The following is a 19876-nucleotide window of genomic DNA, read 5'->3' as shown; positions in this document are numbered from 1 at the left end:
ATTAACTTCCTCTCTTCTCTGATTCTGGAGTCTGCTTCTTTTTTCTTCCTTATGGTTTATTTCTTTAAGAATTTTCTCTAGTGTTGGCTTTGAATTCATGAATTTTTTGAGATTCTGTTTATCCTGAAAGACTTTGAATTCCCCATTGATCTTGAATAGTAGTTTTGCTGGATAGATGAGCCTTGGTTGGAAGTTATTTTCTTCCAGGGTCTGAATCACATCGTACCAGTCTCTCCTAGCATTCCTGACCTGGGTTGTATAGTCTGGGGTGATTCTTATTGTTTTGCCTCTATATGTCACCCGTCCTTCTGTTCTCACTGCTTTTAAGATTCCTTCCTTGGCCTCTATGCTGGTCAATTTGGTTATTATGTGGCGTGGAGTGGTTTTTCTTTGGTCCTGTCTCAGTGGAGTTCTGTATGCCTCCTGGACTTGAAGATTCAAGTCTCTTTCCATATTTGGAAAATTCTCTGAGATTATTTCCTTGAAGATATTACAGATGCCCTTGGTCTGTACCTCTATCCCTTCCTCAATGCCTATTTTCCGTAAATTAGGGCGCTTCATATTATCCCATAATTGCTGGATGTTTAGGTTTTGTTGCTGTAAAGATTTCTGTATATCGCTGACTGTGTTTTCGGTTTGGGATGTACAGTCTTGTAATATTGATATTCTGTTTTCCATTTCATCTAATCTTCCAGAATTTCTTTCTATTGCTGTCTTCAATTCACTTATTGCCTCTTTCATTTCATTCCAGATCTCTTTCTGATTCTTTTTTAGTGTTTCTAGTTCACCTGTAACCTCCTCTATACTTGTTTTAAATCCTTTCATCATATTGAACAACAAGATTCTGAACTCCCCTTCTTGCATTTCTAGTAGGTCAGTATTCGTGATTTCTGCTGTCTCTTCATAATTCCTGGTTCTCATATTTATAGTGTTCTCTGTCCTGTTTTTCTGATTTCTACCCATCGTTCGTGAGTAATGTGCTTAGTCAAATCTTAATATTAGGAGTTTAGGGGTATTGGCTAGTCAGCAGAGCCTTTCCAGTGTTGAGGGCGGGTGATGTGTGAGGAGCAGGGCGCCCTCAGGTACCTGACTTGGTGCAGGAGTCCATGGGAGTCTCTATGCAGTTGTGATCAGGTCGCTGGTGGGCACACAGAATTCTGATGTGGTGGTGCTCGCTGCTGAATGTCACTAAAATTTAAAAATCTCTGTGATAAACACTGTTATGAGAATGAAAAGCCACTGACTGGAAGAAAATATTTACAAAATATACATACCTCTACAAACCTACTAGAATAGCTAATATTAAGAAACTGAATACCTGCTGCTGGCAAGGATACAGAGCTACAGGAATTTTCATTCGTTGCTGAAAGGGAAGCAAAATGGTATAGCCACTTTGGCACTTTGTTACCAAGCTCAACATAATTTTACCATATTACCATATGACCCCAAAATTGTATTCCTTGATATTCTCCCAACTAATGTGAAAAAGTATGTCTATACAAAAGCCTTCATTTGAATATTCACAACAACTTTTTTCATAAGCAGTCACAACTAGAAGCAAACAAAATGTCCTTCAATAGTTGAATTGGAAAACAAAGCATGGGAACTTCCATCCATACAATAGTCTGTTATTCAGAGTTTAAAATAAATGAATTATCAACATGTAGAGAGACAAAGAGGAACCCTGAATGCATATATACCTAAGTGAAAGAAGCTAGTCTAAAAAAGGATACATAGTATATGATTCCAACTATATAATATTCTTGAAAAGGCAATATTATAGAAATATTAAAAAGATCAGAGGTTACCAACATCTTAGGGGAAGGTGAAGGAAGGAAAAATAGGTGAAACACAGAGATTTTAGGGCCCTCAAAGTATTCTATATAATAATGCAATTATGTTTTAGAGTTCCCACTTCTCCACATCCTCGCCAGCATCTGTTGTTGTTTGTGTTTTGAATGATTGTCATTCTGGTGGGAGTTAGGTGAAATCTCAGGGTAGTTTTGATTTGCATCTCTCTGATTGCCAATGATGTTGGGCATTTTTTCATGCATTTATTGGCCATTTGAATTTCTTCTTTGAAGTATCTATTTAGTTCGCTTGTCCATTTTGTTATTGGATGCTTTGTTTTTTTTAGTGTTGAGTTTCTTGAGTTCTCTGTATATTCTAGATATTAGTCCTCTATCAGTGGTGTAGGTGGCAAACATTTTCTCCCATTCTGTTGGCTCTTGATTGAGGTTCTTGAAAGTTTCCTTTGCTGAACAGAAGCTTTTCAGTTTCATGCAATCCCATGTATTGATTCGTCTTTTAATTTGTGTGCCTTTGGGGTCTTGTTGAGAAAGTGTTTATCTGTGCCTATGTGTTGCAGTGTTGGACCTATGCCCTCTTCAAGGAGCTTTAAGGTCTCTGGTTTGATTTCCAAGTCTTTGATCCATCTTGAATTGACTCTTGTACAGGGTGAGAAAGTGGGATTAATTTCCAATTTTCTGCATATGGTTAACCAGTTTTGCCAACACCACTTGTTGAACAGTCTTTTTTCCAGTGTATGTTTTTGGCACCTTTGTCAAAAATCAATTGGCTGAAGGTGTGTGGACTTGTTTTTGGGCCTTCTATTCTGCTCCATTGGTCTATGTATCTGTTTTTGTGCCAGTACCATGCTGTTTTTATTAGAATGGATGTGGAAAAGTGGGAACTCTAAACCATTGGTGGTGGGATTGCAAATTAGTGCAACCACTTTGGAAAAATGTATGGAGAATCCTCAGAAGAATGGGAACAAATCTACCATTTGATCCAGCAATACCACTTCTGGGTATCTACCCAAAAGAAAAGAAACCAAACTACCAAACTAATGCATGTGTATCTATGTTCATAGCTGCACAATTCACCATAGCCAAACAATGGAACCAACCAAGATGTCCATCAACAGATTAATGGATTACAAAACTGTGGGATATGTACACACTGGAATTCTACTCAGCCATTAAAAAAAACTAAATTACATTATTTTTAGGGAAATGCATGGAACTGGAGGACATTATGCTAAGTGAGATTAGTCAGTCATGAAAAGTAAGAAATCAGATTCTTTCCCTAATATGTGAGAGCTAGGGAGAAATGGGTTATAGGAGGAACTCTAGATGAAAAAGGAAATTCTATAGAGGAGAAAATCAGACAACCTAAAGGAGGAGAAGGGAGGGGAGAAGGAAAATCTCTAAAAGACACAATGTACTTAAACATAGGGAAGTCAACCACTAAGCCAAGCAAGGGGCGGAGGGAGGAACGGGGAGGGAATGGGGTGGGAATTGGATAGGGGTTAAATAAGTGATGTGTACATGTATGTACACACAATTTTTTTACCCCAATATGATGTATGAATATAATGCACCAATAAAAATTTAAAAATAAATAATGCAATTATTAATTTGTTGATTATACTTTAAAACATAAAAAGTGAACCTTAATGTATACAAACTTTAGAAATAATTTACAAGGTGAGGGGAATTCCAAAATAGAATGAAGAATGTGACAAAACAATCCAACTTTATTACAAATATATGAAACAAACATTCTGAACGGGGGGAATTAACCTTATTAACCTAAGTAACTTTGGAAATGAGTCTATAAAACTAGTGACAAACAAACAAGCTAAAAAAATAACCTACATGATCACCAAGTTCTACCTGAATACATTGTCTCCCATAGTAGTATGGGTTAATCATTCTGAAAGCACTTTACATGTATACTGGAATCATACAATTCAAGTAAGTTGATAGCAGATAGAGTCTGGTGTCTCAGCTGGAGTGGAAGTTTAAAGATAATTAAGAGAAAGAGTTGGAATGATGGAACATCAGTATTAATTCATGTTTCACTAAAGAGAAGAGTGTTACATAAGGAAATATTTACACTTATGTGTGAATGCACAGGTTAGTTACACAAATGTACTTCCTTGCTCTCTCAGCTGGTCACACTGAAAAGCAATAAAATGCTAATATCAGTGAGCAAATCTGGTATTCAGGTCTTTGTTAATAATATCATTCGTCGACAAAAGGACCCAGGTCCCTCGAGAAATGGTTGATTTTAGGACTGAGGAAGGAAATATTGAAGATGAGCCTAGAGTAGACAACATGAGCCTAAAAATACTTGTGCAGCCAAAAAGTAAAGAAGTGCCCCTTCAAAACAAATCCACAATGATGGGGTATATCAAAGGGATACAGGATTCCACTGAAATAGGTTCCAATGTTTACAACAACCCAAATCTTAAATATATATGAATCCAAACTCATATAAGAAAATGACTGAATAAATTATTAATGAGAGAGAAAAAGTATATCTCTGCAGAAAAATTTTAAATGTTTTATAGATATTCTATCCTCAAGAACTTAAATTATAACTCTTCACTCCCTAATTGCGGGTTATATAGGATGGCTCCCTTTCAAAAGTACAATATGGAAAAGGAGGAAAAAAATAACTTTATAGTGAAGAAACCTAACAATTCCTTAGCCAGGTTAATAAGGTTAAAATCAACAGTGATACTAAATATGTGCCCTTCCTATGATGTGACAAGAATGGCAATTTACCTTGGCTGTCTTCTTCCCAAAACACACAATCCCAGTCTAATAATGAGACAAATATTAGACAGATGCCGGTAAAGGAATATTTTACAAATATCTGGCCAATATTCCTCAAAACTGTCAAGATCATTAAAAATAAAGAAAGTCTAAGAAAATGTGTTAGCTAAGATATGATTAATTGTAATGTGGCACTCTGGATGTGATCTCAGAACACAAAATGACAGTAGGTAAAACTCAAGGAAATGTAAATAAACTATGGTCTTTAATATTGACATTGGTTCTATCAAATGCCTTGTGCTAACATGTTAATATTAAACAGTGTGGGGTATATAAGGATTCTACTGTCTTTTTAAATTCTATGTAAGTCTGAAACAGTTCTAAGAAGAAAGTTTATTAGAAAATAACTTTTTTTAAAGGTAGAGGAAACTGGGTGTGATGGCACAGTGTTGTAATCCTAGCTACTCAGGAGGCTAAGGCAGAAAGATCCCAAGTTTGAGGTTAGTCTGGGCAACTGTGTCAAAATGAAATAAAAGGAGCTTGGAATATAGCTCTAAAGTGTTTGTCTAGCATACATGATACACTGGATTCAATTCATATTACAGAAAAAAAGGTTAGAGGAACCACTAAGAGACTAGAGACACATCAATCAATGTAATTTGTGTGTCTTAGAGAAGCAAATATGTCTGGACACATGGAGAAATTTGATTATGAAATGATATTTGGATGGGTTCTTTTTAATTGTAAGAATGAAACTGTGGTTAACTGAGAGAACATCCTCACTCTTGTAAAAGAGGCATACAAGAATATGTAAAAATGCAATGATAAAAGCTTGCTACTTATCTCAAATGACTAAAAGAAGGAAAAGTACATGTGGAGAAAGCAAAAACAACAGTGACAAAACTAAATGAAATGTCCATCCTGATATCCTTTCATATTTCTACAGGGTTGAAAATTTTCCAAATAATTACTATTAGAAAATCTTCAATACAAGCTGGGCGTGGTGGTGCATGCTTGTAATCCCCACGCTTGTAAGGCTGAGGCTGAGACAGGAGGATCATGCAGGTTCGAAGCCAGCCTGAGCTGGCTTAAGAGACCCTGTTTCCAAATAAAATATAAAATAGGTCTGGGAGTGTAGCCTGGAGGTAGAAGGTCCCTGGGTTCCATCCCCAGTACCACCAAAACAAAAGTCTTCAATACAATTTTAGATTTGGACAAAATTATTTTTAAATTTCATCTTGAGAAATAAATATGCAAGAATTAGAAAAAATCTTGAAAATACTAATGAAGAATGGACTAGCAATGCCAAATAGAAAAAAAAAGTAACAAAATATTCAAAAGTGATATTTTTGCAAGACTGTAGAGCCAAGAAAAACACACACACACACACACACACACACACACACACACAGGAATTTAGTGAGAGAGAATAGTATTTCCAATCACTGTTGTGGGGGATGGGAGACAAATGGAAATGGAATAACCTGATAGCTATTTGGGGAAGAACATTGGACCCTTACATTATTCTCATTACTTAAATTTCAAATTATAAAAGTGTTTAAAAATATAAAATTTGTTCTTTATGTGTAAAGGTCTTTGTAAGCAAGGCAAAATCCTAGATGTCATAAAGACTGGGGAAATATTAAACAAATGACAATGGACCAATTTTCCAACCTTACAAAGAGCTTAAATAAAAAACAATTCTTCTGATAGAAAACATTACATGATGACAGAAACTATCATTAACCATTAAACATAAAAATGTGTTCTGTTGCCTTAGACCTTTGCAATAACTAGGCCGGGCATGGTGGTACACGCTTGTAATAAGCTTGTAATCCCTGTGCTTGGGAGGTGGAGACATGAGGATCCCGCAGGTTTGAAGCCAGCCTCGTTGGCTTAAGAGACCCTGTTTCCAAATAAAAATATAAAATAGGTCTGAGAGTGTAGCTCGGAGGTAGCAAGGTTACCAGGAACCCCAATATCACAAAAAAATGTAATAAATAAGTATTCACTTGCAGATGAAAAAAGTTTAAAAGTTTAGGACCCAGTATTGGTATGAATCTTATAAATAATTACTATCAAATATTATATGTAGAAGTATACTGGGCAAAGATTGATGTAGGACACTTGGCAGTAGCTAATGAACTGATATTGAATACTATTTGATCCAGTAATTCCATTGTATAAAGTAACCCCATAGACAATCTCATTAAAAGTACAAATATGCTCACTGTAATATGATTTAACAAGTAATAAAATATTGGAAATAGCTGGGCACAGTGGCACATACCTGTAATTCTAGTATTTGTGAGGCTGAGTCAAGAATATCACAAGTTGAGGGTCAACCTCAGCAATTTAGAAAGACCCTGTTTAAAAACAAAATAAAATAAAAATGCTAGAGTTATATCTCAGAATGATCCTGAGTTTTATCCTCAGTATCCAAAAAAGAAATATTGGGAACCTAGAATTCCATCGATGTTTGACATTTTTAACATGTTAGAATAGCAGTCTTTAAAAAGAATGAGATATTTCTGTATACATTGATACAAAAAAAGTTTTATAAAACACAAGAAAAAGGTACAAAAAGTATATATATATATATATATATATATATATATATAATTTCCATTAATGGTAAACAAATTTAAATTATAAATTTACTGGCAAACAAATTATTTTTTCCTGTAAAAAGTAGAAGACACTTGAGGTTAGTTACCTTTAGATAAGTATTAGGGTAGGAAGGAAAAGAGCAAAATTTTTAATTTTTTGCCTTTCTGTACCATCTCATTTTGGGATGTGCCTTTATTATCATTCCTTTTTTCCATTTTTTTCAGTACTAGTGATTAAACCCAGGGGTGTTCTACCTCTGAGCTATACTCTCAGACTTATTTATTTATTTAATTTTTGAAACTGGGTCTTGCTAATTTTTTGAAGCTGGCTTCAAAACTGTCATCCTCCTGTTTCTGCCTCCCAAGTACTAGGATTACAGGTGTGCACCACCATACCCAGCTTTTTTCATTTTTATAAAGAACACTCAATTGGCAGGCTATTTTGAGATATCCCAAGGAAGATTTGAACATTAATGGTGTTTTCAAAATACTTAAGTGCCAAGTTTTACAAACAAGAACTTCTCCTTGGATTTTCATTAAACTTTTAGATTGCCTCCAATATTTTAATCATAATGATTTCCTGTTAAGTATAAAATATGGTTTGGTAATGGCAGTTTGGATATATAACAAATTTGTAATTAAATTATCAAATATTGCTTCTTAACGATCAATTCTTATACCAAAAGGGCATCTGTTTTTTTTTTAATAAATATAAGGCTATGCATTATGACCATGAAAAAAATCATAAAACTGGCTAGTCATGGTGGCACAAACTTATAACCCCAGTATTTGGGGAGCAGAAATAGGAGGATCACAGGTTTGAGGCCAGCTTCTGCAACTAATGAGACCCTCAGCAACTTAGTTGTGAGATTTTGTTTCAATATTTAAAAAATTATAAAAGGCTGAGGGTATATCTCAGAGGGAGAATACTTTCGGGTTCAATTCGTAATACAGAAAAAGCATTAAATTTCAGTAAAATTTTACCTGTACAATTAAAATATCCACTGAACTTATTAAAAAGTATCACACTCGGAAATATATATATATATATATATATATATAATAAATTTTAGCTCTTAAATTTTTCTGGGGGCAGTGAAGCAGAAGAAATGAGATTAGAGGTCAAAACAAAACAAAAAACACTACCAAAACAGTGTGAGACAATCATTTATTTATTGGACAAGGCAAGGTCATTTAAAGAGAGAAAATATATCCAAAAACATGGTTAAATTGGTGTTACAGGCATTGATGCTCAGAACAAACAACACTACTCCATATATCATGGAAACAAGCCACATACAACCAGGAAGATGCTGTCATGCCACTCGAAAATAAGCTACAATGTTTAGAAAACAATAGAGAGTTACAGAGCGTAATAGTTGCCAATTCACCGATTTACATTTTTTGCCACTGGGCTATTAGTTCATGATATTGGCTGGTTCCCTGGTTAGTAAGAAGTGGGTTTTCCTGTATTCTAGAAAACTTTGATTAGTATACACTTCTTACACTTCTACACTGTCACTGAAATCACAGTCAACGGCAGGATTAAGTAGCTGACATCATCTCACATCATAATATATCTGAACTACCCTAAGCAGTAAGAGTATCTCATAGTATTGTAAATAAAATACCATACTTAATACAATTAGCACTGTTACAATGCACCCAAATTACCTTTGATCCTATTGTACATACTTGGAAAAGACAGCAGAAATTCACTGGAGAAAATTTAAAAGGAAATGTGGGGAGCTCACCTGATCTGAGGTATACACGTGCTAGGAAAGGTAAACACACTTGAAAACTGCTATGTCAATTGTTTGCCAAATTATCTGGCATCATTTTAGTAGAACTTTTCAGAATGAGCAGGTAAAGACAGCTTTCAATATCCATTCTAGAGACTAGCCAAAATATAATAAGCAGTAACATCATGAATGCTTGGCTATCCAGCAAAAGATTAAACTGAGTATAAGATTAACCGAGAAACATGAGAGGTATCTGGCCCTCCCTCCTTAAATCTAATGATTTACCAGTCAATTTCTTTCATGTCATTTAAGTTTTTAAGATGAGAACCTTTCATGCTACATAGAGAATCATATTTGGGAAGCCAGCCACAAGACTAGATATTTTATGAATCTATTTGTACTAAATTATCAGAATAGGCATGTCTTTTGAGACAATAGTTAGTGGTTGCCCAGGGCATTGGGAGGAAATAGAGATGATTGCTAAAAGGTACAAGGCCCCTTCGGGGTAATGAACTGTCCTAAATTGGACTGTGATCACAGCTGTACAACTTTGTGAATATATTAAAAATCACTTAATCATACTTTTTAAGTGGGTGAATTACAAGGTGTGTGAAATAATATCTCAGTAACTTTGTTACAAAAACATATTAGGAAAAGAACCAGCCCATAAAGAGAAAAAAAACAAGAGATTTTCCCAAATCAAGTCATACCTGAGCAAAAGGCAGACAAGCCTGATGTAAGGAGCTTGTTTCTCACAGGCCATTTTGACTTCATCATTATCATTACTTTATTCTCTGACTTCAACTTTTTAACACTTCCTTTAGGGCTGTGCATTACCAGGTAAAATAGATGAGCTGAGGTTCATTTCTAATGGAAAAAAATGTTATCAAGTATACAGGCATCTTGTAACTCTTACCAGAAGTATATTTCATTTTCAAATCTGCATAGTTATTCCTTTTACACTTAAGAGTTCAACAAAATTAATGTTTATACCTGTACAATTCAACAAAAGCAATGTTCCCCAGCAAGAAAAAATGCAGAGCTTTCTGCAATTTTCTATCTCAAAGAGCCAGCTGAATTTCCCTAAAAGTAGAATTACTGTTTCTAAAAGTAAGTCAACCTTGTATCCTCATCCTCACCTTCAGCACCATACAGTGAAGATGAAAAATCCTAGACCTGCTCTCAATCAAAGCTACAAAACAATTTCTTAAATGGCTTTAATTTTCTAAAAACTTAGATATATTACTTCCAAATACTTAGAATATATTTGGCCCGATTCCTGTGAATCTGCCGTTAAAATAATGAGGTGTTTAATTTAACTAATTCACCAACACAGGCTTTGAATAAGTTAAATTTCCTCAGTGATTACTATTCTTTTACATATGGAGGATAATGAAATCACAAATGATCTTTTCAGTCTATCATCAACTATTCCTACACTACATAATCAGGAAAAATTGAGAGCTAAACGAAGAGAGCACAAGTAGCTTTAGAGCAAGTTGAACTTGTTAAATATATTTGTTACGACAGAATTTCTGACACAAAAATTTCTCACTGCACACAGAATCTTAGAGAAGTGATACAACAAGACAGCTGATGTTAGAAATTATATGGGAGTGGGGTGGGACGAGATATCTCAGATAAATTAAAACCTGAAAAGTATCTGAGAAAGCAGAGTCATTTTTTAGGGGACATTAAAAATTCTGAGAATTCATTTTGGTCTCATTGGGGAAGTCCATTTGATAAGAACTGAAGACCATTTTACTATAACTTACAATGCAAAATGCAGTAGTCACACAGAATTTCCAAAAAGACTCCTAAAAACTGTAGTGCAAAAGAAAGGACATCTAACAAAATAAATAACCACAAGACCCACTAACATTTTTCAAGGAAATATGTTCAAAACAGTGGTGTTTACAAAAGATGTGAATTTACATGTATGTCTCCACCATCTTGTACCCCATTAAGATGTATGACTACAATGCACAATAAAAAATTAAAAAAAAACAATTCTATGAAAGATCAAAGTCTCATTTCACAGATAACTTATACTCCATTAACAATTTGATAAACAGTGTACAAACAAGGGCGATAGATTTTTTAATTAGGTCTAAAAGATCAATATAAATAGTAATCGGGGGAAGTGTTTTATACCCCAAACTCCAATATTCAGCTCTGTGTCCTGTCCTGTTATGATAATTTGTAAAAATCTTAACGGCGCGATGATTCGAGTTTTCGTAACTTCAACGATGTGTTAGAAGACAATGCATCTTGGCTTGAAGAACTTGTTGTATCTGAAGGCCGGAACAGTACTCGACCACGATGATTAAATACATAAAAGGATGGGTGATTCCTTAAGGTATCAAATGTCCTTAAAAGAAAAAAAGCATCAATTTTAGATGACGTTTTATAAAAGCCTATTTTAAAATAAGCAGGCATCTTATAAATTTGGTATGAGCTATATTTTAACTAAGTACAAATCCATGAAATTAGGTTATAAATGATAATCATACCTCTTATGATAATACCTCATACCTCAAATGATAATCTCATTTTCTTAGTGTATGAGTAAAAAACCTGGAAAACCAGCATAAAGCTCTCAAATTTCGATTTTTATGCAGTTATTCCTGCCAAGATGCCTATGAATATTAACCCAAATACTAACTCAGCTTTTCTCACCTCTATAAATCTAACACTAGCTATGCCAAATAGTCTTTTAAAAACCAGTACATTGATTGTAAGTTTGTTTATTCTCCTTTGGCCTGTACTATTCAATACCATATGACGATTTCACAGATTTGTTTCCCAAGAATATTTAAAATACAATGAAAAATTATTTTTGGTCTCTGTACATCCTATTGGCTAAACTCATATTTTGCTACTACCTATTTGAAGCCACTCTGTTTTACTTCTTTCTTTCTTGGCTCCCTGCCTGTGATTCTTAGTAGACTCTTTGGAAGAACAGCAGTAATAGTGAAGTATTCTTTCTTCTTCTCTACTGAGAGCTATATAGTCTCAAAAAAAATGACAGGCACCTTGCTGTATGGTCTTTTGTGTTTGCTTTTAAATCTCGTTTCCCTGGAAAGAACAGAATTCCTTTGATAAAATCTCAAATCTCAAAGTCAGCCCACTTAAACATCCAAGCACACCCCCAAACACAACAGGAGGAACAATGTATTACTATTTAAAATGCAAATAACAAAGTAAAATTAAAGCAGTCAAGTTTCCTCTAACACTAATACTCACTGTTAACAATACTAATATGTGAAGTTATAATTTCCAGGTTCAAGAAGGTAGAAAAATCCAGAGACAGAATTGAAAAAAACTAAAGTAAAAATATAGGAGGAAATAAAAGCAAACAAAGCTCATGAACACAGTTTAGAAGTACAGGTAAAAAAAAAGAGAGAGTGGAAACACAAGTATTATTTCATCTAGGGATAGAACAGGGTTTATAGGTAGAGCTGATGTCACTGACCAGGCTCAAGTGACAGAAGAAACAGGAAAACCCTCTTTTTAGCAAAGACTAAGCTAAGAGAATAAAAAAGAAAGAAAAAAAGAAGAAGAAAAGAAGAGAGGGAAGGAGGGAAGAAGAGAGGGAAAGATAGTGGGAAGAAAAGAAAAGGAAGGGGAGGAGGTAGGGAGGTAGCCTGATAAAATTTCTAAGTAATAGCCAGGCCTGGTGGCACATGCTTGTAATCCCAGCATTCGAGGAGGTGGGGACTGGAGGATTACGGATCTCAGACAGCCTCAGCTACTTAGCGGGGCTCTTCGCAACTCAGTGAGACCCTGTTTCAAAGATAAAAGGACTGAAAAACAGGGCTGGGGGTGTAGCTCGGAGGTAGAATGTCCTTGGGTTCCATCCCAGTACCTCAAAAATTTTTTTCTAAGAAATTAATATTTTATATAATTATTGTTGTCTATCCAACCAGCCACTAATTTTAAGTTTTTAGCAGATACTGCAACCTACTAGCTTATTCTTTTTTTGTAGAAAAAATACTTTATTATACAGAAAACATACAGCAAAACAAAGCTGGACGGTGGTAGGGGTAGAAGATAGGAAAAAATGTAACTGCCAAATAAGCTCCCCAAATATAGATGGCGTCCTGTTACAGAGGAGTATAATTTGGCCCTTGACCACATCTGCCTTTACTTTTTTTTTCTTTTTTGTGGTACTAGGATTGGAAGCCAGGGATATACCTCCAGGGTATATCCCCAGTCCTATTTTTTATTCTTTATTTTGAGACAAGGTCTAACTAAGTTGAAGAGGGCGTCACCAAGTAGCTGAGGCTGGCTGTGAATCTGCAATGCCCTTGTCTAAGTCCCCAAGTACTGGGGTTTTAAGCATGATCTCCCACCCTTGGCTTCATCTACCTTTCTTAATTCAAATAATCTTGTACATAGTAGAGCTGAGCCCAGGGGACCTATTTCCCAATCTTCCTTTCCTGGGAGTTTGAGAAAGCTCGTATAGTTCTCAGGCTTTCCAGTGTCAGTAGCCAAGCCTTTCCTTGGTTAGGGGGTCTCAAAGTGTACCCCCTTCACCATATGTAGGAACACATACATTGCCTGCCAGCATCAGAAGCACGATGCCTCAATCTAATAGCTTATTCTAGTATCAATAATCAGGCATTCAACTCTCATTTTTCCTATCATATCAATACTCCTCAATATTTCTATCTTTACTCATAAAACTATATAATCAAAACACAAGAACAACATCAACATTTATGTACAAGAAAACATCCATTGCACATTATGTAAAAAGCAAATACCTATGAAATTAAATGCCTCTAAAAGGGAAAGACTTACTTATTCTTTAGTTCTGACGTGGCATCCATGTCTTTAAACTCCCCTGCAATATGAACTATACCATAACAGGTAACTGCAAAGGCCAGAAGTGTCTGAAGAACTATCTGTGAGTATAAAGACTGAGATTACTAAGTAGCATACAAATATTACGCAAGACATTTATAATATTCTCCCCCCTCCTAAAAGGTAGTCATCTTAGTGCCCTTACAAGAGATCAATTCTCACTTGAAATGATTTGTACTTGGGCAGAATAACGACAAAATACTTCTGATGTTTCAATAAGTGAACTCAGTGCCATGATCACATAAGCAAAATCACTGAGCACCAAATGGTACTGAGTATCTCAATTATCAAATATTACCTGCTTCCAAAAGCAACTGAGAAATTTTAATCTAATGTTTTTTAGTATCATAGAGTATAGAAAACACGTGGGTACAATGTAAAAAAAAGCAATAAAAGACACCATTTACTCATCCCCCAGCTAAGAAAATAAAGTATTCCTAGCAACTTCTAAGTCCCATGTGCCCCTCTCTGATTATTCCCTCCCAACGTTAACACTTGTCCCTGATTGCATATTAATCACTTCATTACTTGATAATTTTCTAGTGATGCAAATGTCTCTAAATCATATTATTTTAGCCAGGCGTGGTGGTGCACGCTTGTAATCCCAGTATTTGAGAGGCTGAGACTGGAGGATTGCAGTTCACATACAGCCTCAGCTACTTAGTGAGGCACTCCGTAACTTAGTGAGACCCTGTTTCAAAATAAAAAATAAAAAACAAGGCAGGGGGTATAGCTTGGAGGTCGAATGCCCCTGGATTTCATCCCCAGACCCACAAAAAATCATATTATTTTCACTTTTACCTATTTTGAACTTTACTTAAATAGACGCAAGTGTATTATTTTCTGACTAGCTGTTCTCATTCAACATCTTGTTTGTGAGATTCATCTGTGGTATGTAGTTGTAGCCCATTCATTTTTATTGTGTTTTGTATTTCGTCCATTCCACTGTTGCCATTTATGTGTGTTGTTTCTTGTTATTTTTCAACATTAATATTGGGTGTCTCCCTATACACAAAAGTATAGAATATGCACATGTTTAGATTGAGAAGGTAATAACAAACTACTCTCCAAATAAGTTGTATAAGCCACAAATGGGAATTGAACCCAGAGGCATTCCACTTCCAAGCTATACCCTCAGCCTTATTTTTTATTCTGTATTTTGAAACAAGGTCTCAGTAAGTTGCAGAGAGCCTCACTAAGTAGCCAAGGCTGTCTTTGAACCTGTGATCCTCCTGTCTCAGCCTCGCAAGTACTGGGATTAAAAATGTGTGCTACCATACCCAGCTACAAAGTTGAATGTTTGTCGCTTGGGAGGCGGAGACAGGAGGATCATGCTGGTTTGGAGCCAGCCTCACTGGCTTAAGAGACCCTGTTTCCAAATTTAAAAAATATATAAAATAGGTCTGGGAGTGTAGTCCTGAGGTAGAAGCGCTTCCAGGAACCTCAGTACCACAAAAAAAAAAAAGAAAAAAGAAAAAAAAAGAAATTAACCAATGTGGGATAATTTCCTTGATTGTAATTTTCTGAATTTTAAAAATTTCCAATTTTCAATCAGAAGATAGTTATTTAAAATATACACAAATGAGTATATGTGTTCGTGTATCCACCACAAAGATGACAGAATGAGTTAGTTGCCAGATCTACCAAATTCTTAACTATAAACAACCAAATTAAAAATGTGGCATAAGGTACTGCGTCTAAGTTAAAACTACTGTCATCCCAACCACTAGTGTACCAAGAAGCCTTTTTTTCATATGCACTGTTAACAAGAATGTGGTAAATCTATGAGTTGTCATGGAAATATATTCAAGTTAATTAGTTAATAACAAAGCATCTATAAAATTATATGTGTATGTACACATACACACATGCATAGTAACTTTTTTGTGGTGCTGGGGATTGAACCCTGGGCATTCTACCTCCAAGATACACCCCAGCCCTTTTTTAAATTCTGTATTTTGAAACATGGTCTCACTAAGTTGTGGAGGGCCTCACAAAATAGCTGAGGCTGGCCACTAACCCAGATCCTCCTGTCTCAGCCTGCCAAGTGCTGGTATTACAAGTGTGTGCCACCATGCTCGGCTAACAGTAACATTTTTAAAAAGAAAAAAAAAGTGTGTTTTAGCCCAGCATGGTGACACATGCCAGTACTCCCAGTATTTTGAAGGCTAAGAAGTAGAATGCTCATAGGTTCAATCCCTAGTACACCCATACACACAAACTGTGTTTTGATTAGGTACAACTATACATACATAAAAATGATGTTGTCTATGCATAGGAAGAAGTCTAAACTACTGATATGCTCCAAACTATTAGAAATGAAATTGCCAAGGAATGAGATCAATTTTGTTATTTTAATGCTTTGTGGTCAGCTTTAATTTTTAAACTTATTGTTTGATTCTGTTACAAAGAACTTTTTACTTTTTCAAGTTCAAATCTAATAAAGACAGGAATGCTAAGTGAAGCTGGAATATGTAACATTTTAGCTTAAAAAACACTTTCTTAGCAAGGTGTGGTGGTAAATGCCTGTACTTGGGAGGCTGAGAAAGAAGAATCACAGTTTCAAGACCAACTTTAATAACTTAGAAAAACCTGGATTAAAAAAAATTAAAAAGCCCGGGGGTATAGCTAGGAGGTAGAACACCCCTGGGTTCCATCGCCAGTACCAAAGAAGACCACATTCCTGTTATTTAGTTTGACTACCAATATATATCCCTAAACAATATATTATTAATTTGCTTGTTTTTAAACTTCACATTTACATTTATTTCCTTAAAAATAAAGCCAAATAATCAGCTTTTAAAGTATATTTCATAGTGAACAGAGCAACTTCTAGAAAGATTATTTCAACTACCGTTCTAGAAACCAAACAGAAAAATATTTCAGGTTCCAAATCTTTGGGCTTTATAAAGAGTGAAGAAAAGTTGAGAACAGATGTAATTTCATGTCGAAAAAGTGGTAAGAGAATTAAAAACTAGCAAAAAATACAAACAAAATGGTTACTTTAAAAAATATATTGCAATGGAATATAAATGTCCAACTTACATCTATTGGCAGTGATTCATCTTCTTTTTCTGTTAATCGCATATAAGAACGATCTATAAACCAGAAGCATACCATTAAGAAAACTGTAGCTCATTTTTCTTTCTTAAAATGCAAGCAAATCAATATGCCAGAGAAGTAGCTTATATGCTATGTAAAGTAAGGGAAGGCTAACCCTGGATTCCTCAAAAACCTCTATCTTCTAAGGCAGCCAATCTTGTCTTAATGAACTACTTTATTCTCATCATGGTCTGCTTTGTCACCTTGTAAAATGGAGAAGAGTGATAGATGGGAAAGTATGAGGTAGAAATACTTACACATAATTTTTTCATTACTACAGAAGGCTAGAAACTTCTAAAACTATTTACTTCACTAAGTTATCAAAGAAATTACAATTTAAATATTAAGAAGTGTACAGAAAATTTCAATTCTTAATAGCACCGCCATCACATAGTGAAGCCAAAGTAATAACGATAGATAAACATTTCTCTTGAAAGAACATGCTGAGGCAGTGGTGGAATAGAAATTCCAGGATGCCAAGTTCTGCCTCTTCTACTATTTAATCATAATTCTATTTCTGCCTTAACCTCTGGAGACAGCAAGGGATAAAGAAAATTATCAGAATTTGGAAGCTGGTAAATTTGTATCATAGTAGCAGCTCTTCAATTTAATGTAATTTACTGTATCTCATTTCAAGTTAAGATATCTTCAGTAATTGTAACATGTATCTAAACTTTAGAGTGTTAGAATGTGGGAGTAAGAGGGGGAGTGTGTCTCAGAATCAAAGAAATACAGTATCTTTTAATTGCCCTGAGTTTCCGAAATAGTAAAATATGAATAGTGAGATTAAAAGAAATTCACTATATGAACACTCCTCTATTATAACAATGGCTATTACAGCAAAAAAAGAAAGGAAGGAAGAAAGGAAAGAAAGAGCAGCCACACTCCATAGTATGCTATCTGCTGCTACAATTTGACTTGACATAATTAGTATCAAATGTGACCATCATTTGGTCTCTTGCCAAAGTATTATGAGGAGGTCTCACTGCAGTGATAAATTCACAAGACATTCTCATCATTTCATACATTAAAATACAAAATCCTAATTCTAGATGGACCTATGGCAATCTCTAATAATGTACTTTGGAGCCAATTGTGGTGGTGCACACTTGTTGTAATCCTAGTACTTGGGGGGCTGAGACAGGATGATTACAGTTTCACAGCCAGCTTCAGCAACTTAGTGAAACCCTGTTTCAAAATTAAAAATAAAATATGGCTGGGTGTGTAGCTCAGAGGCAGAAATGCCCCTGGATTCATTCCCCAGTACCACACACACAAGTGTACTCTGGGTCTAAAATTCCCATACTGTTTTGAGTGAACACATACTGACTCTTTCTTACAAAAGAATGTATTTAGAGATATATTTAACATATAGAGTCTATAAGGACAGATGTAAAGGAAAAATCAATCCAATACCAAGAAGAGATATGAACTAGCCTCCTGTCTGTTCCATATCCAGCTAGATTTGTTTGCATGAAGCCTAACCTGATTAAAACACTACCTTTTGTCACACATTTCTTCATCTTCAAAAAGAAGGGGTTGGACTATGAATGTATAATTTTACTGCTGAAGCTTACTGTAGAAAATAACAGTTCTCCGGTGTATCCTAATTTCCTCCAGGACTATGCTTCTCAAACATATGTGCATACAAATCACCTGGGGATCTTATTAAAACACAGTTTCTGATTCAACAGGTTTGTCTTGGGGCCTGAGTATCTTGTAACAAGCTCCCAGGTGATGACTACGATGTTGGTCTGTTGACCACCTTTTGAGCAGCAAGGCTTAGGGATACTTTCCTTAACCCTCTTTTCCCCAAAATTACTGCCCTGCTTCCATGTACCCTTACATACTTTTAGCACAATATCTGTATCAGTTTATTGTGATTGTTTATTGATCCATTTGTTTCTTCAAGAGCTTATAAATTTCCTTGTGACATCATTGTACCTATAACACCTAAGCTTTCACCAGTGACCACTGACTGAATTTTATAATGCAGCGTAACACATTATCTTTTCCCCAAGGTCATACAGACTTAACGGTTAAGCACGTTTATAAAAACCATATCCTCAGACTCCCTGCCCAGTGCTCTTTATCTCGGTGTCTCTGTGAGGCAATTGATCACTTCTCAGTCTCTGCCTAGACAGCTCAGGAGTGCCCAAGATGTCCACTTAGTTGTCATGAGGCCATAAACACCCAAATATCTCAATACCACCCATGCCCGTTTTGTCCTCTGTTGGATGACAGTTCTGCCCTGGATTCCCGCAGACTCCCGCTCTGAATCTTCCCCCAGACACTCCCTTCCAATCTTCCTTCAATCTCAGGTGACCCGCACCCTTCAAACGCAAAACCTCCCACCACTGAACCTACAATGTTTTTCTAATTCACCCCAAACTCTAAGGTCTCAAACGACCGTTCCTTCTACATTCGGCCTGACAGTTCCTTAGGGGTGCGCCCACTCACCGCCCCCCGGGGTCCCACGCTGGAATGGTACCCGTTCTCCAGCCACTTACGCTGCGCGGCGGAAAAGGCGGCGTGGGCTAGAGCAAAGAGGCCGATGCCTACTAGCCCCTTCCACAGAGACGGCGCCATGATTCTGATAGAGTAGCCAACAAAAGAGTCGAAGGGCGCAAGAGCCGTTTCTTCTTCCACCGGCGGGTGTCCGCGCGGCGCAGCAAAGTGACGTCACTGAAGCCCTGGGCGCGAAGTGCTTTAGAGGTGCAGTAACTACTGAGCCATGAGAAAGCGGAAACAGGAATGCTGGGAAGAAGGGGAAAGAGACACGGTAAAAGGTCAGTAGGAGCCCCGAGCCTGCGTGGTGAGGCCTCTCTAAAGTGGGAGGAGCTGAGCGAAGGGCCTAGAAGAGGCAAAAGCGAGACCAATGGGGAAGCTGGGAGGAAGGGCGCTAGGCGACGAGCGCCCGCCTCCGGTGAAGGGGCAGGGCCTTTGAAGAGGCCAGGGCGGGGCCGAAGGGGGTGCTGCAGGCGGCGGT

The 19876-nt window shown here is 36.2% G+C and overlaps 1 protein-coding gene across 1 annotated transcript; it reads right to left on the bottom strand.

Moving 5' to 3' along the window:
• Positions 1–11127: 11127 nt before the first annotated feature.
• MMGT1 (membrane magnesium transporter 1) lies at positions 11128–19476 on the bottom strand (the record flags this gene model as incomplete). Its single annotated transcript, XM_080719073.1, has 4 exons — positions 11128–11287; positions 13723–13826; positions 16831–16883; positions 19398–19476. 4 exons carry the CDS (start codon positions 19474–19476, stop codon positions 11128–11130), a joined length of 396 nt encoding a protein of 131 aa, XP_080575199.1.
• Positions 19477–19876: the final 400 nt, after the last annotated feature.

This window comes from Muscardinus avellanarius (genome assembly GCF_963383645.1).
Source record: "Muscardinus avellanarius genome assembly, chromosome: X".
Lineage (NCBI taxonomy): Eukaryota > Metazoa > Chordata > Mammalia > Rodentia > Gliridae > Muscardinus > Muscardinus avellanarius.
Note: the sequence above shows the minus strand (reverse complement) of the source record. Positions and strands in the feature narration are given on the sequence as shown.